Here is a 24,328-nt window from a genome sequence, read left to right on the forward strand (position 1 = left end):
CCCTAAATCCTTGGAGCCACAGATGGCCAGATAATGTGTGGAACACATCCCTTTGACACAATGGCAGATTGACTACATCTGCCTTTTATTGAGGTCAGAAGAGGTCATGTTTGCCTTGATGGCATGGATTTGGCTACAGGATCATTGTTTGCCTGGCCCAGTGGACAACCAAATCAGTGTACTAAAATGCATGCTTTGACAGTGTTGACAGCCTTGTGCATCAGGCCCATCACAATAGAATGAGACCAAGGTACTCATTTCACAGGTCAGGATAATGATGGGCAACTCAGTGACAGATTCATTGGAAACTTCAGGTCCCATACCACCCACAGGCTGCAGGCATGATAGAGAGATACAATGGCCTACTTAAGAAAGGGCATAGGATTGCAGTCAATTTACCTTCCATGAAGGGATGGGCATGGAACCAATCGGCAGTTGTGAGAGCTCTGAATGAATGTCCCCCCTGAGGGGACCAGCTCCTGTGGAGGCTTTGCTGCAATGTACAGCAACACCAGTACAGGTCCAGATGACAGCAAAGGTATAATTAAGCCTGGATTTGGGAATCAAAGGAATGTTCTTTTTCCTGCTCCCACTGAACTGATTTGGGGGCAAACTGTGAGTTGGATGTGTCCTTGGGTAATAAAGACTTCCTACCTTTGTTGGACATCCCTGTTAGTCCCCTGGGGAAAAGATTTGGAGTATGATCACCTTGTGACACCATGAGTAACTAATGTTCCCTGCCCATACATGTGACTTGGCCTGGTCCCTCAGATGAGATGCAGATTTTAAAGGGCACATTTGTTATTTCCCTTTATCCAGTTATGGGATGCAGATTGTGCTGAATTTCAGAACCTATTCTGTATGCATGTGGTACCACCAACCCGGGAAGATGGCACAGGTGGCCTGTGCTTTCCCAGGACTCAAAGCTGGCCTGCAGTCTCCTGGATGGATGCAATTTACCTGTGCTAGTTACTGTAACTGCTTTGTCCTTTCGTTCATAGGTATATCCTTGCTAACACCATTGTGGACTGGGCACACACCTATGCCAGAGCAGCAAACACCCTCTGCTTGTTGGATATGCACCAAAGTGCTTGTAAGTCCTATTGCCAGACTACCCTAGCAAATTCAGACCATGTACCTGGACAATTGGATGCGGCTGTAAGAGACTTTTGGTGCTACTTCAATATGGGATGAAACTAAGACAACAATTGTGATTGTGGTCCAAGCACAATTCAATGCCTCTCACCCATGGTTGGGGTATTCTGTTAGGGATGGAATGACCAGGCTCCCAGTCAAAACTGTAGAGCTGAGGGCCTGATATCCTGATGTTTAGAGAAAATTGAAGGTACCAACCTGTGGTTTGGGCCCCGTAGAGCGGCTTGTCAGACTATCCAATCAGATGTCAGTACAATAAGTAATTCTTTTATCTCAGTATCCCATTGCACCATGTAAGTCTTTGGTATTCATCGGTAACTATACCACTCATAGGTATTGGAATGTCCTGTCCATGGAATTGGACAGGACATTGCACCTGAGGTCACCCATACCTTTTGACCACCATACACCAAGCATTGCCTCAGAGGCCTGCTAATTGGAAGACTGTATGAGATAGCTATAAAATGTGCCGGACACCTTGGTGACTGAGATGCAGATAAATGTCTAAAAGCAGGCTCTATCTCTAGTGAACAAAGAAATGTTGTGTTTCAAAATCCCAAGGTGCTTGATTTGTTGACAGTAGCACGGGTGTTGAATGCTTGATACTGAAGGTTATGTATATAGTCTAGGTAACCAAAAGCATATTAGTATGACTTCTTTAGCACATATCACTTCTGAAGTCAGCAGCCATACAGCAGCTGACTGGTGATCCTTTGCCGAAATGGTGGGCAGGTTTAAGCACCACCTTTATTACTCTTGGTAATAATAGATGGTGGTACCTATTTCCTGGTGGTATGTTGTTTCAGTTTATATTGTTGTTGTGGCCTGTGGATTCAGGGCTCTGCCCTCCTCACTAAGAGATCATTGTGGAAGGCTTCAGACACGTAGATTACATGGTGAGGAATCCTAAAGAGTTGGATTGTTGGGCAGGTAGAAAATGGTTATAGTTAGGCTTCATCACCAAGGCTTCCTGGAGGCTGTGTTTTTAGGTGTGCACTCAGGGTCATAAACATTTTTGGTAACCATGTGTTCACTGATGTAACCTGTTGGCAGTGTGCCTTCTTTGTCTGAGCTAGATTTAAAAACGACCTATGGAAATGGCTTGGTGGGGGTGGCTAGAGGCTATTACTTCCTCCAAATAAGGAATAAAGGAATAACTACCATCCTCACCTCGCATCTTCTTTCAACTGCTGGAGGCTTGAACCCAGCCTCCCGGGCCTGAGCCTCAGCCACACCACCACACTTATTAAATTATAGAAAACTTTTGTAAGCATAATTGCTTATATTTTAATATTATCCACTTTATATGAACTTTAATTTACTTTATTAGTCCCATTTAAAAATCCATTGGTGTTTTTGGAATTAGCCTAATTGCTTCACTAACCAGAACACATTCATTCATGTGGAATAAATGGAGTAAGCTGTAATTAGTTTGATGTTTTCCTTATAGTCTCATAACATACTTTTGTCATTGGGTACTGCAAAAAAATTGCGGGTATTTTGTGCCATAATATCAGTAGCTACTCCCATAATAACACAAATGGTTCAGAAATAAAAATCACTGATATCTAGTTGTGCTTTTTAGTTTGCATGGTGCTTATCTTACCTGTCAGTGGCAAGGATGTGTGGATAAACTGTAATTCCAACAAGATGATTGTGAAACTCAGTAAAATCTAGTAATCCTCACACTTTCAAAGGATATATACAATGAAATAGATTAACCTGGTGATTGTTTGCAGATGTGATAGCTGACATGAAGCTGCAGACTTTCTTTTTTAAAAAAAGAGTAATAAACCTGAATATTATCTGTATTGAATGGAAGTGACTTTATATTACTTCCATTTTACAACAGAGGGCAATTTAAGCAATGTAAAACTTACTTGAAAAAAAAAAGATTGCAACATATTACTTCAAGCAGGCTTTCTGTTCAATGAAATCCTAGTTTACTGTGATCCTGAAGAGAGACTTGCAGCAGTGGAATGATGCTAAAACACATGCCATTTTAGTTTAGATGTGCCCATTTGGATTCACGGCATGCTATAGCTAAGTATTTGATTGCCAGTGTAGTGAAGGAAATTGGTTTGTAAAAGCTGTGCTGAATTCTGAAGCTAAGACCAAATGATGATATTACTATTTGTATTATTTTAGAAGGACCAAATGGATCACCTTTTCTTTTTCTTTATTTCATTTTATTTTTGGAATAAATATAATAATAATATATTTTATTCAATACAATATATATCCAAAATATTATCATTTCCACATGTACTCAACATATAAAAATTAGTAATAATATATTGGCATTTTTCATAAGTCCTCAATATCTGATTATACTTACAACTTATCTAAATTTAGATGCTAAGCGTTCATTGGAAATAACTGATTTATATTAGGTTACATAAAATTTTAGTTAAAAAAGTAGCTTGACATACTTATGTTGATGCAAATTAACTTGAAGCATTCCAATAAAAGGAATCATTTTCCTGAATGTTCAACATATTGACAAACAACTGATTTTGGTGCAAAACAATGTCTATTTCAGAATTGCATCTCAATCAAAACAAGTTATTTATTCTTACATCAACTCAGTTATTAATACTGAGTTCCATGTAACAACATTTCTAAATGTCTCAATATTGGAAAAACAGTTCAAATTTTTCTTATGCTTTTACAGCCAATTTACATAATGTAATCAATTGTCACTAAACTATATTGCATATTCATTCATTTGTCAAATGATTATTATCAATTTGTGTTAGAAAATGTTTCAATTTCCACATGTACTTTTTTAAAACAATTTTTATCAGTGCATTATAGTTATACATGATAGTGGGGTTCACTTAGACATAATTATACATGAATGGAATATCATTTTCTCCATTCCAGTCTCTGGGATTTCCTCTTTCCCTCCTCTCCTCCCTTCCTTTCTTTTGCTTCCTCACTCTACTGGTCTTCATTCTATTTATTTATAGTTTTTAATTTGTTCTTTATAGATATACATAAAGGTGAAATTCATAGTAGCATATTCATATATGCACATAGCATAATTTGGTCAATTTCATTCCAACCTTCCACCCTTTTTCCATCCCTCCTCCCTCCCCTTCAATCCTCTTTCTGTTAGACCAAAATTTTAAAAAGGGGGGCGGGTGAAGCTCATGAAAATACAAGGAAGATTAACTTTTTTTTCCTGAAATCTATTTTGTCATTTTTTTTCTTGACTTCACCCTCCCTCTTCCCCACTGCACACATACATGCACACACATACACATGTGTACAGATTATGAGAGGTAGAGACAGAACTGAGGTGAATAACATTGAATTTGCAGGTTTGGTATGAGCTCTACCCAACAATTTCTCTTTATCCTGTGCAAATAATCTCTATACACTAGCTTTCTTATGTGCAAAATAGGACCATAAACCACCTCGTCTCTTTCATTTATTTAATTAATGTTTCTTGAATGAGTAGTATGTTCCAGAATCTGTAACCATCTAGAGAAGTAAGTAAAGCACAGATCATGGGGAAGTCTAGCACATACAAAAATGCTTGAACTATAGTTTCAAGACAACTATGAACTGATGATCCACTCTTCAGATTTATATGAACGTCATCACATGAATTTGGGAATGATAGTAAAAAATTACATTCCTATAGGTTAAGAGATAATGTAAAACAAAAATACAAGTGTAAGAGATGAAAAAATGCACACTAATCATCAGAATATTTGTGCCTTTGATAATATTTAATTATCTACCAACTGGCCTTTCCAGATCTCTAAATCATTGACCTTGTCATTTCAGTAGACAATACTCTTTTCCTTTTAAAATAAATATGTGTCCTTATATCTAGATGAAATTTAGATATTGCCAGTTCCTTAAAAAATTAAACATACATTAGGATGGGTAATCATGCTCCTTGGTATTTGTTTTAGTCAGCTGTTTTGTCATTGTGACCAAAAGACCCAACCAACACAATTGTAGAGGAGGACAATTTTATTTTATTTTATTTAGAGGCTTGTGGTTTCAAAGGCCTCAATCCACAGACACAGGCTTTATTCCTCAAGGCTCAATGTGAGGCAGGACATCATATCCAAAGAGTGTCACAGAGGGAAACAGCTCATATTGCAGAGAGAGACTCCATTTGCCAGATACAAATATATACCCCAAACCACATCCCCAATTCCCACCTACTCCAGCAACATCCTACCACTTCAGTTACCACTCAGTTAATCCTTATCAGGGGACTAATTCACTGATAGGGTTAAGACTTTCATAATCCTAATCATTTCTCCTCCAAACCTTCTTGTGTTGTCTCACATGTGAGCTTGGGGGGAACATCTCACATCCAAAGTGTAACATTCTGCCCCTAGCTCTCAAAATCTCACAACCATCTCACAATGCAGAATACATTTTATCCATTCCCAAATCCCCCATAGTCTTAATAGTTCCAAGATAGCTCAAAGATCAAGTCCAAAGTCTTTTCTGAGACTCAAGGCAATCTTGCATTGTGAGCTCCTATAAAATTAAAAGCAATTTACAAGTGTCCATTATATAATGGTGCTGAGTAGACATTTCCATTCACAAAATTAGGGGCATAGAAAGAAGGGATAGGACCCAGGCAAGACTGAAATCCAGCTGGACAAACAAGTCCTATAGCTCCATGTCCAGCAACTGGGGCACATGGCATCATGATGTTCTCTCCAAAGGGCTTGTGTAGCTCCACCCCTGTGGCCTTGTTGTTTGCAATCCCAGTGGCCTTTCTGTTGGCTTATCTCTGCTTTCTTATCTTATCTCTGCAGCTTTCCTAGAATGAGGTCCCACGTTACTGGTATTTCTTATCTCAGGGATCTCCACTGCAATTTTGGCTTCTTCCACCTGTCTCCATACTTTCACTCACTCTCAGGGGGTACCCTCAGGGACTCAGACCCTGCTACACTTTGCCTGGCCTTCTAGGCCTTTCTTTGAAATCTTGGTGGAAACCACTATGAACCCCTAACTCCAGCATCCTACATCCCACAGAACATGGTTAATGCCAAGGTCTGCCAGCATCTGGAGCAGTAGCCCAGGCTCCAGGGAACTTGGCTACAGCAGCCTCTGAGTCTGGGTGACTGAGCATGTTGAGAAAACTTCCTAAGCCCCCTTGTGCCAAAAGGTGCCCCACTGGTCTCTCCTCAAGAGTTTTCACTTTTACTCTCTTAAGATTGAGTTGGGTATGGTCTTGCCAGCTCTTGAGATGCCCTGAAGCCATCTTTCTTATTGTCTCTGGGCAAAGTCTTTAGCATTTCTTTCATGGTGGTAATGTCTTCAACAACTGCAACTTCCTTAGCCCTAGCTTTACCTGGGACTTTCAAGTCTACTTTGTCCAAATCTTTCTGTTCTGCTTTCTGCTTCTGCTTCTGACTATCACAATAAATAAAAGCTAAAAGCTTGACTAAAAGCTGCCAGCAATATCCATGCCACCTCCTGAATGCTGCCTAGACATTTTTTTCCACCAGAATAAGAAGTCCATCACTATTAAAATCAGCTTCACAGAAATTCTCAGGAAATGAGCAAAATGCAGTCAACTTCTCAGCCAGAACATGACATGAATGGCTTCTACTACTCCAGATTTCAATAGAGCCCTCCTTCTCTGAACCGTGTTCAGCCCTGTCTTTACTGTTCACAATCCTATTGGCATTCTGGTTTTCTGAGAGCCCACCAGAATCAGCCATTAAGCTCTGCTTATAATCAGTCTAAAGCCTTTCCAGCTTGCATTGCTAAGCATATCAAAATTCTTCTCACCAATTCCAAAGTGCTCCAAAAGCTTCTGAACCACATGGTCAGATTAGTCACAGCAATGACCCCACTTTTCAGTACCAATTTCTGTTTCAGTGCAGATATACCAATCCATAGACAGCAGGTTTTATTCTTCTGGTCTCAAGGTGAGGCCAAGAGTGAAAGGGGAAAGCAGTTCATATTGCGATCAGAAAGCAGAGAGAGGCTCCACTTTACAGAGACAAATATATACCCCAAAGCCATGCCCAAATGCCTACCTCCTCCAGTCACACCCTAACACTTGAGTTACCACACAGTTAATCCCTCTCAGGGGATTAATTCACTAATTAAGACTCTCACAACCTAATCATTTCTCCTCTGACCCTTCTTGCCTTGTCTCATATGTGAGCTTTTGGGGGACACCTCACACCCAAACCATAACAGTAGTGGATCAATGAAACTGAAAATTTTGTCCACACACAAAAAAATGTATATGGATATTTATAGCAGTTTTATTCACAATTTCCAAAAGTTGTAAGCAGCTATGTTCTCCTCAGATGGTGAATGGATAAATACACTGTGGTACATGCAGATAATAGAAGTGTTGAGCACTAAAAGAAATGAATTATTGAGTCATAAAAATATTAAAGAAACTTAAATTCATATCACCAAGGAAAAGAAGTTAAGGCAAAAACCTATATACTGTATGGTTATAGCTATGGTCATGCATCTATTAACAACAGACATACAACCTGAGCAAAATATCATTAGACAGTTTTGTCATTGTGGGAGAAGCATACAGTATAATTACATAAACAAAGGTGGCTACAATGTCTCTAGGCCATATAATTTTATTGGAGCACCATGGTATATGCAGCCTATTTTTGACCAAATGTCATTTCATGCCATACTTGTGACTACACATGACATTCTGGAAAATAAAATGAGAACTGTAGAGACAGTAAAAGGATCAGTAGTTGCCAGAGGTCAAGGGGTAGGGAGGAATGAATGCAGGACACACATGATATTTTTAGCAATAAAGCTATAGTGGTGTATATACATCAGTATACATTTGTTCAGACTCATGAAATGTCCAACATCAAGTGTAAAGCCCATAATGCAAGCTGTATACTCTGGTGAAAATGTTGTTATCAATGTTCCTGCATCAGCTATAGCAAATCTATAAGTCTGGCAGGCTATATTCATAATAAGGGAGGAGATTTATGTGAGGGACAGAACTATATGGGAAATCTACATTGTACCCTGAAACTAACCTAAAACTGATGTAAAAATGCATAGTCTATTAAAAATAAATAATAGACATATTTACATGTCATTTTGTAGAGATGGAGATGGGTCAAAGTAAGAACAACCACTGTAAAGTTCCTCTTATATTCTTCATTTTAAAATGCAAGTGACTGTAATTATTTTAGGAACTTCACAGTGAAGAGGTATCTATCAAGTTACTTGCACAACTAACCCACAGGTGCTTGAGCTAAACCTTTCTTTTTGCTGTCTAACCTTCATTGTTTTTATTAATATTTGTATTCACATTATTGTGATAGTTCTTATTACATTGTCCTAGCATAATCTGAATTGTACTTTTGAAGGAAATGACAGCAGGACATGAAACCCAGGTAAACACTGTAATTTGGCTGCCCTTTATTCCTTTCAAAGACATAATTAGACTTTGACTTGTCAAAACTAGTTAGAAAAAGGTTTTCTCCCTGTAATCTCCCAAGATCAAATGTGAACAAAGTGGGTGTGAGAAAGTACTCATGCTGCGTTCTGTACAGGCCTAAAGATAGGGGAAAAATTAATGTTTCTTTTACAAACTCTATCATCAGGATAAGCAAAAATAGAAGCAGAGGTTCGCTTCACCTTCCACTTGTCCTCTTGGTTTTACAAATATAATATAGATGTAGATGTCTTCCCTATGAGGAACAAACCATTTCATTAATCTAATTCACCCAGATAAGTGAAATCTACTGTTGTAAGCAGCAAATATGAAGTGAAAAATATATTTGATGAACATATTCCTGAAAAATATTATACCTTTTTCTGCCTTTGAAAATAGAGTATGAAATTAACAGAGGCCTCAAAGAGATTTTTTGAAACAATACAAGACAATTTTCTTGAAAATCTTTCTCTTCTTTATTATGTAATTATCATAGAAAATGTGTCAAGGAATTGTTATGCCTGGGCCTGTCTTCTCAGCCCAATACCAGGGTCTGGATGAGTGCTCACAATGGTCAGATGGTCTCATTTTGCACAGTGAAGTTGGAGAGAGAGAGAGCCCTGGCATGAGCAGAGGAGACACATGAGATTGTACATTAACTAAGGAGAAAACAGAAAACCACCACATTCTATGTGCAAATCTTGCAGAACAGGAGCAGAAGTAGGAGATTTCAGATTCAGAAGCTAAGAGAGGAATCTAGACCAATGACCATAAGCTTTTTCTTACACTTAATTGACAAAGGAGCTGAACTCCTTTCTGTGAAAGTGTTTCTATTCTATCCAAACCAGTGATCCCATCAAAAAATATAAAAAAAAGAAAGAAAAAAAATGGATCTCATTGAAGAAAGCAGAATAACCCAAACTAATGCCAAATACTACTGTGCTGAGAAGGCTAGGAGAAGCTAACAGGACACTTCTAAAGCCTACCCTTGAGTGTCAGTGGCAATGAAATGTCAACATGTCAGTATTGATTATATGGTCCATTCAAAACTACAAGGAAAAAGAAATAATGACTATGAAATCCCTTTTTTTTTCCTTTCTTTTTTGGGCCTAAGAGATATCCTAGTACTGTTGCTTATTAACTTATGATGAGGCACAAACCTGAATAGGCAGGTTTCATGTCAACGGGAACTGAATTTAGCTGAATTCATGCCACTTCCTTCATTCAGGTATATTTGAATGTCTGTCTGAATCACAAGCTAAAACATCCTGCCTTCTCATACTTCGAATAGTGGGTCTCTCTAGAAAACCAGTACTATTCATAGAGAAAAAGTGAGTGAATTTTACTATTCAAAAAATGTAGCAAGATATTTGAATAACTAGTATCAAAAATGTTTCAGGAGCTTATTATCAGCTTGAGGACATCTCTGACTTTTTATTTATAGATTCTGTTTTTAGGAAGAAATCCTGTTTCCAGGTTCTTGATGGCCTTATAAATCTTGAATTTATTTGTGCCAATAGACTTGTTCTTTTTAGTTTATCTTATTCGTCTTGAGCATTTCGTGTTATCTGACAAGGATTAGTTATTACCCAAGCCTACCTTCATATGGGAAAGACATTTTGTTAAGGATCAATTTAGGCAGTTTGATCATTCTGGAATGATGCTTATAAATCCAAACAAAAGCTTTCCATCTATACACACAGAAACTTTACAAATACTGCATGTTCTCATCCATTGTAGAAGCTAAAGAGATCTATCTCATGGAAGACAGTGGAATGGTGGGAATTTGATACTGGGAAGTGGAGGGGGTAGGGGAAATGGAAAGAAGTTAGGTAAATAGGTTCAAAACACAGTTAGGAGGAACTAGTTTTCATGTGCTATAGCACAGTAAGGTAACTATACTCTATAATTTATCATATATTTTAAAGTAACTAAAAGAGTCATATGTTTCCCAATACATAGACATGATAATTATTTGAGAAGATACACATGCTAATTACACCAATTTTATCATTACATTTTGTGTACATGTATTGGATTATGTTGAACCCAATTAATATGTACAAATATTACATGTCAATTAAATAATAATAATGGTAAAGAACTAAGATCTCTTATGTGTTATATGTTGGGGCAGGTCAATAGAAAATAATTAGCTATTAGCAAAAATAGTTATAAACCTATCACATGTTTTCATCATCCATTTAAATGAAAATAAAGCAGTAATCTTGCTGCCATCACCCATGGAAATATATTAAATTTTAAAATATTAAAGAACTGACTTCTTAGAGCAATCTTGTGAGACAATATTCACTGAAAATTTTAATGAGAGTTGAAACTAAAATCCATAAAATCTTTTAGAAGTTTCAGGCTACCTATCCAGGTAAGTGATTGCTACAGAGATTGTTCATTCCCTACTCTATTTCTTCAGCTTCAGCCTTGCCAAATTTGAAATGATGCAGAGCTCTTCAAAAATCAGTAGTGATTCACCATTTATTAGGAAATTTGTTATTTGTCATGAGAGTAAACACAATTTTCAGTGATGACAGACCTCTGATACGGCATGTCCTTGTCCTCTTCCTCTTCCCAATGAAGCTCTACATGTTGCTCACTGTTCACATCCTACAAGCAAGCCTAATAGTTATAATTCTCCTCATTCATAATCCCCTGAGCACTTATTAATACTATATGAGCATCATGATCTCACAATTTTAGATTTTGGAATAACATTCTACAAACCTTTGATTTCTTTCCCAACCAAAATTAGAAATTCCTTCAAATATGAATCAAAATCTTCATGTTTTATATTGTAGGGGTTGACATTTCTCAGTGAGAAAAGGGGAGAAATATGGCAAGCTCTTTATTTAGATCAAGCAAGCCCTAAATAAAAAGGTAACTAACAGCCTGCCTTAGGTGAACTGTCCTGGACAGGTTACTGATTTCACATTAATGGAATATCTGAACTGCTTGAACGAGTTGATGTCTTGTCACTGAAAGAAAAAGATACAGTAAAAATTGCTGACCTAAAAGCAAGAGCTAAGTCTATGGTTAGAGTTAAGTCTCTGAGGTCAATTACAATTGCAAAGCCAATCAGTGTTAAGGCATTGACACATTTCTAATAAAATTCTGTTAACTGTTTTGTTTTCATTTATGGTGGGTAATAAATTTAAAAAATAGTCTAGTAACAATAGAATATATTGCATGGCATATGTTACAGGATAATATATTATTAATAGCAGAATAAAATATGGCATCTAGAAACTGTCAATGGTCAGATGGTTAAAATCTGTCTCCCTGGATTAGGGATTTTACTACATAGAGGTTGAATATTGTTGGAAGGTAAAGTAAGAAGAAAACTGAAAAGCAAATGAGTTGAACAAAAATACTCAAGGACAAATTGGAACATTCCCAACTCATAACAGCCATCACTGTCACAATTCCACATATACCAGTACTTCAAATTTAATTCTAGTGATAATCCCCTTTTCAGATACTTTCTCTTATTCCACTTTTCCTTAGTTTTTATATAGAGATGTAAACTTTAAAAAGTAATAGCCTAATTTACTTATCCACAGCAAAGGAAGATTTAAATTGAGAATTTTAAGACAAGCAATAGTAAGAGAATTATTTCAATCATGCTGCCTTCAAAACAAATACAAAGCACTACACAATAAACTGTCTTTATATCATACTTATGCAACAAGAAAAAAAATTGCCATAACATGACTACCACTTAAAGGCTATATCCTTTGCTCAAATGAAAGAAAGTGAAATAATTTGGAGGTTGAGAGAACAAGAGATAATTTGACAATAAAATTTAGATTTGAGTTTGTTCTGAAAATGTCCTTATCACACTTGAGAGTAATCCTCTCCACCCACTTGAAGTAAAAGCTTCCTTGCACACAAAGGAGAGAAAGGGATTTTAAATAAGAGGATTTTCAGACTCTGTGCTATACTACATCTCATTCTTAGGACTAAGCAACTACATACATCGGCACTAGAGATGTGGTTAGTTCAACCCAAGTACATAAAAAGGGAGTAATCAAAACAACTTAAACAGAATTCTTAAATAGAAACACCAATTTGTAAAGCTAGTTTATTTTTTTTATAAACATACAAAAAAAATGAGTAAACGGCACTTACCTTGCTGCTTCAAAAGCACATTTACAAAATTGAAAGAAAACATTCACTAGAGTCACCTGAATCTGAACTTCTTTAAGTCAGTGGCTTTTTTACTTTATAAAACCTTATTTTTGACCAACTTTATCTTCTCCAATTTATATATTTTAAGTCATGAAGCATTGAACTCACCTTTGCATAATTAATGGGAGTAAAGGAAGTTCCGGCGTTCAGACTTTCAGACACAACAATCACATGAGTTGTACAAAATACCAATGAAGCAATAATCACCAAGAATCTTCTATGTTCAAACAACTGTTTCAGCTGCTGGGATGATGTTGGTTTGAATTAGTTTTATTTCTATGATTAAAAAATTATGTGCATCACTACATGTGATTAAAGCCTAATAAATAAAAGCTATAAAAAAAAACCATCCACCAATGTAGAAGACAAGAAAGAAGAAGTCAGTTAAGACCCAAATTTCAAATGAAATTGAGTCTATTTTCTAGGTATTAGTCCAGCTTTCTTTTGCTGTTATATAAATTTCAAGTGTGAACAATACAACCCAACACTTAATAGTATTAGGAATGGCCAATTTATCATCAAAAAAACACAGGAGACACAGGGCATCACTCATTGAAACCTCCCTAGCACAATTTCTTCCACTAGATCTTATTATTTATTAATCTCGTACCTCAATGTTTGAAAGCTTTGCTGAGAAGAATATAACATGATAAATCATAGTAGACAAATCTCAGAAAGACAGCATAATAAAATACCTACATATACTCAAATTTATCATAGACTTCTACTTCAGCAATGGGACAGTACAAAGTAACTCATTTGCCCTCTTTCTACAGGAACAATAAGGTTCAACTGCCATTTTTATCCCTATAATTATAATAAAATCTTTCTCTTTGGGGCATTCTGTATACTAATTTCCTCAAGTGTCTAAAAACCACCACAGCTATATTTCCTCTTATTTAGTGCTCAAGAAGAAACAATTTTATCTGCCTGTGTCTGTTTCCACATTCTCCTGTGTGTTTAATCTTTGCTAGCTACAAATTTTACAAGCAAGCATTTTGATTGGGAGCATCTCTTATGCAATGCCTTTTTTTTTTCTAATTTCTCTTTTAAGCATTTTATATTTTTGAATATTTGTTAAGTAGCTGAAATTTGACTAGCTTTAAGTTATAGATAGAAATAGTCATTGGAAAAAAATTGAAGTTAGGATTCATTAGCTCCTTTTAACTAGAGTGGAAAAAACTCTGGTCACAACTTAAGTGATTTTGCCTTAGACCATGCAGAGAGTAAGCAAAAGACACAAAGGAATGATCCAGATATTTCTGACACAGTATCCTTCACTTTCTCATCTATTTCAAAAACAAACAAACAGCAACAACAACAAGAAACTTATGAGCAGTAGAGTAGCAAGGTAGGAGGTGTGGAGGGAAAGGATAAATACTGGAGATGAAGAATGAGCCAATACTGCAAATGCATTTATGATTGCATCAAAAGGAACTCCACTGTACATATAACTGTAATGCATTAATAAAAAATTTTATATTTTTTCAAAAATAAAAAGAAAGAAAAATTTAGGAGATGTTTGCTCAAAGAGACCAAGGGACATGGAACCACAATCTTATGAAGTATTCTATCAGTAGAACTTAGTATTCTGGAAAGGACCATAAGGACCAGAGACACTGCCACTGCTTTTATGAGGGGGGAAGGGGACTAAGGATTGAATTCAGGGGCACTCAACCACTGAGCCACATCCCCAGCCCTATTTTGTATTTTCTTTAGTGACAGAGTCTCACTGAGTTGCTTAGTGCCTCACTATTGCTGAGGCTGGCTTTGAACTCTTGATCCTCCTGCCTCAGCCTCCCAAGCTACTGGGATTACAGGCATGTGCCACTGTGCCCAGCAGACACTACTTCTTATTTGACCACTGCATTCCAAGAAATAATCTTTTGTTTCAGAGAAAAAGAAGAATTAGAAATCACAATAAATGAGAAAAACTGTGCTTTTGTTAGCTGTACGAGGTAGTGAATGCAATAAATGCACACTGTTGTAAATAATGTTGTTGGAAATGGGCCTATCTTTTTACAGGCATTCAATAACTATATTTTGAATTAAATCAACTCAAATATAATTAAATATGTCTATTAATTTTCTATAACAAAAAATTTTTAAAACCTATTAAATATTTCATTCCTATGAAAACATGAGGACATCCCCATAGATCCTTACATATGCTGGTAGAATAGTCAATTGAAAAATCATCACTTAATTTGCTTGTTGAACATATAATAAATGCATAAAGGGCCAGCCTACCTAGGCATGTTGAAATAAGACAATAAGCCCTGATATGGTGGTACACACCTATAATCCCAGGGACTCAGGAGACTGAGATGGGAGGATCAAAAGGTCGAACCCAGCCTCAGCAACTTATTGAGGTAGTGAGACCCTAAGCAACTGAGTGATACCCTGTCTCAATATAAAAAATAAATAAAAAGGGCTGGAGATGCAACTCAGTGATTAAGCACCCAGGTTTCAATCCCTAGAACCAAAATAAATAAATAAACAAAAAAAACCAAAACAAATAAATAATATGTAACAAGGAAAGTCAGAGGCCTAAATCTTCTCTCTAAATAAAACATGCAATTCTTCCCATGACTGAATTTTATTCCACAGGTCTAATATGCAAATATTGCTATTAACGAGAATACCATCTCATTTATGTGCCCAAGGCTGCTATCAAACAGGTTTAGTAGGCCTCAGAAGAATGAAATTGTCCTGGGAGCTAAAGAATTGACAATGTGAGTCTTAGCTATGCTACTTACATTCTGAGTGAACCTGACTAATATTATTTCGGATTGTCATTATTCTATAAATTACTTTCCATTGAATAAGATTTTCTTGAGACTCTGGTGATATTTGGTAGAATTGATGATGATGAGGCTTGATTATGATTAAAACAGTAAATGGAAGAGAAGCCTTCTTTGAGTTTAAACTGAATTCCAATATATTATGGTTCAGATATTCACCAACTTTCAGGACAGTGGTATTACATTGTCATGGAGATGTTGAGCTTTATCCCAATATTCACCGCATTGTGATGACATACATGAGTTCTTAAAATAATATATATTTAGATTACATGCTCATGGTTTGATTGCATGAAATGAGTCAGAAGTATATACATGTTTAGAAGATGTATGTCCAATTAAATCAGAATAACAAAGATTGTTTCTTTACATACTGAGTACCTGTTTACGTGATGTCCTCTAGTGCAGTCTACAATTTAGAAAGAGAATTCTTAATTCCTGTACTTTTTTTTCACTTTGAAGAGATTATATATTCCTTTGTAAAGGGTCACATTTAGATGAGAATTTTTGTTTCTTCTTTAACTACATGGGGTGATTCCTGAGAGAACACATCACTTGTAAGTAGAAGCTTTCCCAGTAATTGCACATGCTTTGAGCCACCAATGTGGATTGTATAGCAAAATCTACAGACAATAGATCCATTCCACAGGGTTTTCATGTTTTTATACCAGTGTCTTATCTGCCATTCCTTTTGATAACTGTATTCTTATCCTTTACTATGCTCTCTGATTGATGTAACTCTTCTCAGAAAGTAAGAAGGTGAAGTTGGGCAGGAGCTTTAAAAGACTTTTCAGCTTTTAAAGGAAAAATATGTAAGAAAAAAAATCTTTCTAAATACTAACAATGTATTTTTTCTATTTATGAGCATAAATTCCCTGGTCTATTCCTAAAGACTGTGTGGTTCAATATGTAACCATGTGTTCTATAATTTTTAAATGACAGTTCTGTTTTAGAATGAATGTCAGTCTATCTCTGCTCCAAAAGGATTACAGAAACTTAAATTGGTGGTAATGGTGATTTGGTATAATTGTGATTTGATTAAGTTGAGACTGAAGCAAGTACTCACCCCATTGCTTCTATCCAAGTCTTCTCCCTCCTTCCCACATGGGCAGCTGACATTAAATGACAGACCCTGGAAGCAAAATGAACTTCTCAGGAGCTTTGCATTATACTTCATGTTATCACTAAACAATAGCAGATCTGTGGCAATATTATTTTATATAATCAGCAATTCTAGGTGGTTTTCTAGGTAAGTGTCACATATTGAATAAGATAATAATGAGTTGGAAATCAAAATTCCATGCATATCCTTATGCATATAATAACACAGGTCTTAGATTTCAAATAACTAATGCCATAGCTAACTATTACATGAACTAATAGCATGAATGATTAATAAATGTTAGTTTTAAAACTTGAACCCATCAGAAACAAACATTATCCATCTTTCTTAATCACCTCAACACCTCCCGTATCTTCTGTTTAAATTTGAAGAGAAAACTTTTAAAAAGGAAAATTCTTAAATGAATTTTCTCATCACCTTCACTAACAGTAGTTTAATAATGACAGTATAATACGAACTTAAATATCAGGCTCTATTCTCCCATCAGTGTGAGCTTCTCTTCAAGGCATCCTCTCAAGTTTAAATGACTTTTGAGGCAATGGGCTGATTTAAATTAAAAGTGAAGCAAGGGGTATAGTCATTATTTTCTATAAGTGAACCATACAATGTCCAATCTTAGTTTTATATAAAAGGAGGTCCACTGTTGATTTGGGGCTTTATGACACTGAGAGAGGTGGGAAAATTTAATTTTCTTTAGAAACATGCCTATCAGCTTATGGCACATGCTCCCACTTAATGCAGATGCATTAATCCTGAGAGACTAGAGTTACTTTGTGTGCAACATTAGGATCTTAAAGGCCTAAGGGTCTTTATTTTAGGAACATGGAGACTGGAATTATTACATGGAATTTCATATTGTCCAAAATGCCATGACACATACCATTTAATTAACTGTACAAGAGAACTCATGGTGTACTTTAAAGTGGATATGAGCAAGGTCAAGTGGAATAAATATGTTATTTCAGAAGACAATCAACAGAAAAGAATTCATCATTTAAAACCAAGGTTCACTGTTTGGTTCAGAAACCAATCTGTCTCTAGTGATTGACACAGAACTTCACCTTTCCAATTTCTAATTTAACAATTAGCAGAAGAGTAGTCATAAACCAAAATAATATATAGATTTTGTTTATATTTAAAAAAATAAAAGCCAGAAGGTAAAGTTTTATCTATTAACAGGAATTGGGAAGACATTCACCTTAGAGGAGAGTATTTGTCAGTATTTTAAAAAAACTAGTTGATTTTTCATTTTTCATAATTTAGAGTAGTTGTATTCATAATGAACAAAAGTTAGATATTACAAGACTATAATTATGCCACAGTATAAATTGAAAAATAAATTGCACTGAAAACTAACTTTAAATATTTTGTTAATTATTATGTTTCAAGTTCAAAACTGGAAATATGGTTAATTGTTGCCTAAATAATAGTTACCTTCAGCATATTTTTGAAATATTTATTATACATACCATTCTATCCTAGTATGTAATATTTTTATTGATTTTTAAAAAAACAAATGACAGCAGAATGCATTACAATTGTTATTATACATATACAGCACAAGGAATGAAAATTTCAGGCCAACATTGTATGCAATTTTCCAGAATTTTATTAAGAATTTTTGCATCAATGTTCATCAGGGATGTTGGCTGTTTAAATTGTGCATGTCCTTTTGACTCAATTTGGGTAGATCCTATGCCTCTAAAAATTTGCCAGTTATTTCAATATTTTCTATTTTACTGGAGTATAAATTTTATAATTTCGATATTTTCTATTTTACTGGAGTATAAATTTTCAAAATAGGTTCTAATTGTCTTCTTATTTCAATAGTGTTGTGATATTACCTTTTTCATCACAAATTTTAGTAATATGATTTTTCTCCTTCCTTCTTTTTGGTAGGGTGGCTAAAGTTTTGTCAATTTTATTTATGTTTTCAAAGAACAAGCTTCTTGTTTGGTCAATTTTTGAATTATTTCTTTTGTTTCAATTTCATTGATTTCTGCCCTGATTTTAGTTATTTCCTGTCTTTTACTACTTTTGATGTTGGTCTGTTATTCTTTCTCTAGGGCTTTGAGATATAATGTCAGGTCATTTATTTGTTGACTTTTTCTTTTTTATCTTTATTGAGTTTTTAAAAAATGATAGTAGAATGCATTACAATTCTTATTACACATACACAGCACAACAAGCTTAATGCAATGAACTTTCCTCTTAGTTGTATCGGAGTTCTCATTTACCCCTAAGATTTTTTTATCTCCTCCCTGATGTCTTCTGTTATTCATCTGTCATTCAGTAGCATATTATTTTTTTATAGTTAAAGCATCATCCCTGGGTTTCACAAATTGCACAATTTAAACAGCTCAATTTAAAGCAAGGAAATAGAAGACACCATCAAAAGCCTACCAACAACAACAACACCAACAAAAAAGCCCAGGACTAGACGGATTCACAGCTGAGTCTTACAAGACCTACAAAGAAGAATTAATACCAATACTCCTCAAATTATTTCATGAAATAAAAAAGGAAGGAATCCCTCCATTCTGTTACCAAAACAAGTAGAAACACATCAAGGAACAAAAAATTTCAGGCCAACATCCCTGATGAACATTGATGCAAAAATTCTTAATAAAATTCTGGAAAATTGCATACAAAAACATATTAAACAAATAGTGCACCATGATCAAGTGGGGTTCATTCCAGGGATGCAAGGTTGGTTCAACATACAGAAATCATTAAATATAATTTATCACATCAATAGACTTAAAGATAAGAATCATATGATTATATCAATTGATGTAGAGAAAGCATTGACAAAATATAGCCCTTTTTCATGTTCAAAACACTAGAAAAACTAGGGATATAGGAACATACCTCAACACTGGAAAAGCTATATATGCTAAAAGCAAGGCCAACATTCTAAATGGAAAAAAAATGGAAGAATTCCCTCTAAAAACTGGAAGAAGACAAGGATGCCCTCTTTCATCACTTCTGTTCAACATAGTCCTTGAAACTCTAGCCAGAGCCATTAGACAGATGAAAGAAATTAAAAGGATTCAAACAGGAAAAGAAGAAATCAATCTATCATTATTTGCTGATGACATTATTCTATACTTAGAGGACCCAAATCCTCCATCAACAAACTTCTAGAACTAATAATAAATTTTAAAAAGTAGAATGATGTAAAATTAATTAATAAATCAAGTGCATTTCTATACATCAGTGATGAATCCTCTAAAAGAAAAATTAGGAAAATTACTCCATTCACAGTAGCCTCAAAAAAAAAATACTTGAGAATCAACTTAACAAAAGAGGTGAAAGACTTCTACAATAAAAACTACAGAACACTAAAGAAAGAAATTGAAGAAGATCTTAAAAGATGGAAAGCTCTCCCATGCTCTTGCATAGGCAAAAATTAATGTTGTCAAAATGGCCCTACTACCCAAAGCGCTATACAGATTCAATGCAATTCCAATTAAAATCTCATCATCATTCCTTATATAAATAGAAAAAGCAATCAAGAAATTCATTTGGAAAAATAAGAGACACAGAATAGCCAAAGCAATCCTTAGCAAAAAAAGTGAAGCAGGAATTGATACCAAAATAGACACATTGACCAATGGTACATAATAGAAGACACAGAGACAAACCCACATAAATAGAGTTATCACATACTAGACAAAGGCACCCAAAACCTAGACTGGAGAAAAGATAGCCTCTTCAACAAATGGTGCTGGGAGAACTGGAAATCCATATGCAGCTAAATGAAAATAAATACCTATTTCTCACCATGCACAAAACTCAAAGTGGATCAAAAACCTAGGAGTTAATCCAGAGACCCTGTGTCTGGAAAAAATAGGCCCAAATCTTCATCATGTCGGATTAGGTCCCAACTTCCTTAAAAAGACTTCTAAAGTGCAAGAAATAAAATCAAGAATTAATAAATGGGATGGACACAAACTAAAAAGTTTCTTCTCAGCAAAAGAAACAATCATTGAGGTGAATAGAGAGCGTATATTTTGAGAGCAAATTTTTGCCACACACACATCAGATAGAGCACTAATCTCCAGGATATATAAAGAACTCAAAAAACTTAACACCAAAAAATAAAATAACCCAATCAATAAATGGGCTAAGGAGCTGGACAGACATTTCTCAAAAAAAGATATATATTCAATCAACAAATATATGAAAAACTGTTCAACATCTCTAGTAATTTTAGAGAAATGCAAATTAAAACTACTCTAAGATTTCATCTCATGCCAGTCAGAATGGCAGTTATGAAGAATACAGACAACAATAAATGTTGGCAAGAACCTGGGGGTAAAGGCACACTTATACATTGCTGGTGGGACTGCAAATTGTTGCAGCCAATCTTAAAAGTATTATGGAGATTCCTTAGAAAACTTAGAATGGAACCACTGTTTGACCTAGGTTTCCCACTCCTCAGTCTATACCCAAAGGAATTAAAAATAACACACTACAGTGATACAGCCACATCAATGTTTATAGCAGCACAATTCACAATAGCTAAACTGTGGAACCAACCTAGATGCCCTTCAATAGATGAATGGATAAAGAAACTGTGGTATATATACACAATGGAATATCATTCAGCATAAAAGAGAATAAAACTAAGGCATTTTCAGGTAATTGGATGGAGTTGGAGAATACCATGCTAAGCAAAGTAAGCCAATCCCCAAAAACCAAAGGCCAAATGTTCTGTGATATGTGGAGGCTGATGCATCATGGGGTGGGGGATGGGAAAAATGGAGGAACTATAATTTGGAAAAGGGGGGAAGGGGAGGGGAGAGGGCATAAGGGCAGGAAACATGGTGAAATGAGATGGATATCATTACCCTAGGTACATATGATGTACAACCAGAGAAATGAAAAGGTGTGCTGCAATTGTGTACAATTAATCAAAATGCATTCTGCTTTCATATTAATTAAAATTAATTAATTAATTTTTAAAAACTCTCAATAACAAAATAACAAGTAACCCATTTTTTTCTATGAGTAATAACCTTAAAAACAGTATTTGAAAGCAGATATACAAATAGTTACTAAGGATATGAAAAAAATTAACATCCTTCATCATTAGGGAACACAAATCAAAACCACAACAAGAGCCATTTTAGTAAGATGACTCTCATCAAAAAAACTAAAGATGACAAAAAATTGTCTCTCTACTTCTCCAGCCTCTATCAGTTCCCCAGTCTAAAGTTTATATTATAACAGCTCCTCATCTCAGAAAACAAATTTTACTTCAGTTATCTTTTGCTGAGTAGCAGACTGTTCAAAAAATAGTGATTGAAGGAACTATTTATTGTTGCTTGCATGATTATATAATAGCTGAATAGTTGTGTTAATCTAGGTCAGACCTGGGTAGTCTCAGCTAGAATCTCTCTTGTGCCTGTGGTCACCAGGCAGGTTGGCTGGGGACTGGTCCACATGGATTTTGAGTAGCTGACTGGAGCTGGGGCAATGGTGGTGATGGTGCCACATTCATAATGTCATTCAGAGGTTATGCATATGGTTGCAGCAGTATTTAAAGAAAATGGGTCAAAATACAAAGGTTATTTGTTCTAACCTCAGACTAGTCACACTGTAAGTTCTATCAGCAAAAAGAGTCACAATGCCAGATCATATTCAAGAGGTAGAGGATTACATTCCAACCACAATTGGTGAGAAGAACTACAAAGTCACACTGCAAAAGTTGCAGATGAATTCAGACTGATATGAAGAATAGGGCCATTTTTGTAATCAGTCTTTATAGGATACTATACATACCTGAAAATGACTCAGGGAACAGAGTCACCTATTGACAAAACCACCAACATCTGGAAAATGAATTGTTATACATTAATTTGGCAACTATTTATAAATTCAGTTTTCTATTTTGCTAAACTATTATTTAAAATATTTTGTATTCTAAGCCTGTCATTTAAATTTTGAGAATAAAATCTAACATGTTTTAGTTCATGAAGTTAAAATCATCAAGAGTAATGTTCAAAGTGTGACCTGAAGGTAAAACTGTTTACTGTAATGATCTGAAAAATAATTTTATTTTTTCAATTTTGGTGATCTTGAGGTCAGTGCAAGTTTCAAAAACCATTTTTTATTGTTGTTCAAAACATAAATGTAGTAATAATAGAATGATGGGCTGGGATTATGGCTCAGTGGTGGAGGGCTCGCCTGGCTTGGGTGAAGCACTGGGTTCAATCCTTGTCATCATATAAAGATAAATAAAATGGAAGTATTGTATCATATACAATTAAAAATATATAAAAAGGGGTTGGGATTGTGGTTCAGTGGTAGAGTGTTCACTTAGCATATGAAGGCACTGGGTTGGATCCTCAGCACCACATAAAAATAAATAAATAAAATAAAGTTATTGTGTCCAACTACAATTTAAAAAATTATATATATATATATATATATATATATATATAATGATAATCAAAATTAACTTCAAGAGAATTTTGCATGATCATTATTGGAACAAACTGATTATGATCAAGAATGAACAGCTCAGATCTAGGAAACGTATGCTCTACTTGTGACTTCATTCCTGGACCAGAGAGAAAGGTAAAAGTGTGGAATCTGTCACTTATCTAAGGGCGTGGTTGGTCCTGTGGCAGAGTGTAAGCAGCAAGAAATTTGGGAAGCTTCCAGAATCCCCTCAATCTGATACTAGGATTTTTTTCCCCCCTGGGTTCGGCTCAAGATGAAGAATGGCACTAGAAAGTAGAGCTTCTTTTTCAACTACAGAGAGAAATCATGCAGATTGCCAGCTCTGGCAACATTTTTGCATTAGACAGATTATCTTTTCTGCTCCTCAGAAGCATTTGTATTAGTATCTTGGAAAGAATAAAATGAGAAATCTTTCTGAACATGATGATTTCCAGATCCATCCATTTTTCTTCAAATGATATATTTTTTTTCTTTATGCTGAATAATGTATACCACCCTTTCTTTATTGATTTATCTTTTGATGGACACCTAGACTGTTTCCATAACACCTAGACTACTATGAACAGTGGCACGATGAACATAGGTATGCACGTAACTCTAAAGTATGCTCAATTTTATTCCCTCAGATAAATACTAAGGAATGATATAGGTAGATTGTATGGTAGTTCTATTTTTTGTTTTATGAAGAACTTCTATACTCATTTCCAAAGTTAGTGGCTATCATCATGTTAACTGAAATAAGCAGGCTGAAAGAGACAAGTGTTGTATTGTATTTTTTTTTTTTTCATTATGGAAGCCAGATGGGAAAGGGAGGGCAGGGAAATGTCATCATGAGTGTAGGAGGAAGACCATTAGTGTAGAGGAAGGGAATCAGGGGGAGAGGCAGGGGGGAAAGGGAATGTTTTAGTCAGCTACTTTGCTGCTATGACTAAAAGACCCAACCAGAACAACTGTAGAGGAGGAAAAGTTTATTTGAGGGATCCAGTTTCAGAAGTCTTAGTGCATAGTAAGGCTGGCTCCATTCCTCAGGGCTTGAAGTGAAGCAGAAAATCATGGCAGAAGAGTGTGGCAGAGGGAAGCAGCTCACATGATGATCAGAGAGCAGAGAGAGACTCCACTCTCCAGATACAAGATGTATAT

General features: G+C 35.4%; 1 protein-coding gene across 5 annotated transcripts in view; it reads left to right on the plus strand.

Moving 5' to 3' along the window:
- The window catches only part of Anxa10 (annexin A10), a 525,713-nt gene that overhangs the window by 325,504 nt on the left and 175,881 nt on the right, over positions 1-24,328 (plus strand). For 4 of the 5 annotated variants that reach the window (XM_078030965.1, XM_078030964.1, XM_078030966.1 and 1 more), the window contains one exon: positions 1,002-1,093. In XM_078030965.1, coding sequence (XP_077887091.1) covers positions 1,002-1,093 — 92 coding nt within the window. Of the gene's footprint in view, positions 1-1,001; positions 1,094-24,328 lie in introns of those variants that run through there. The other variant, XM_078030967.1, reaches the window with a different exon arrangement.

Source organism: Ictidomys tridecemlineatus, chromosome 14 (assembly GCF_052094955.1).
Source record: "Ictidomys tridecemlineatus isolate mIctTri1 chromosome 14, mIctTri1.hap1, whole genome shotgun sequence".
Lineage (NCBI taxonomy): Eukaryota > Metazoa > Chordata > Mammalia > Rodentia > Sciuridae > Ictidomys > Ictidomys tridecemlineatus.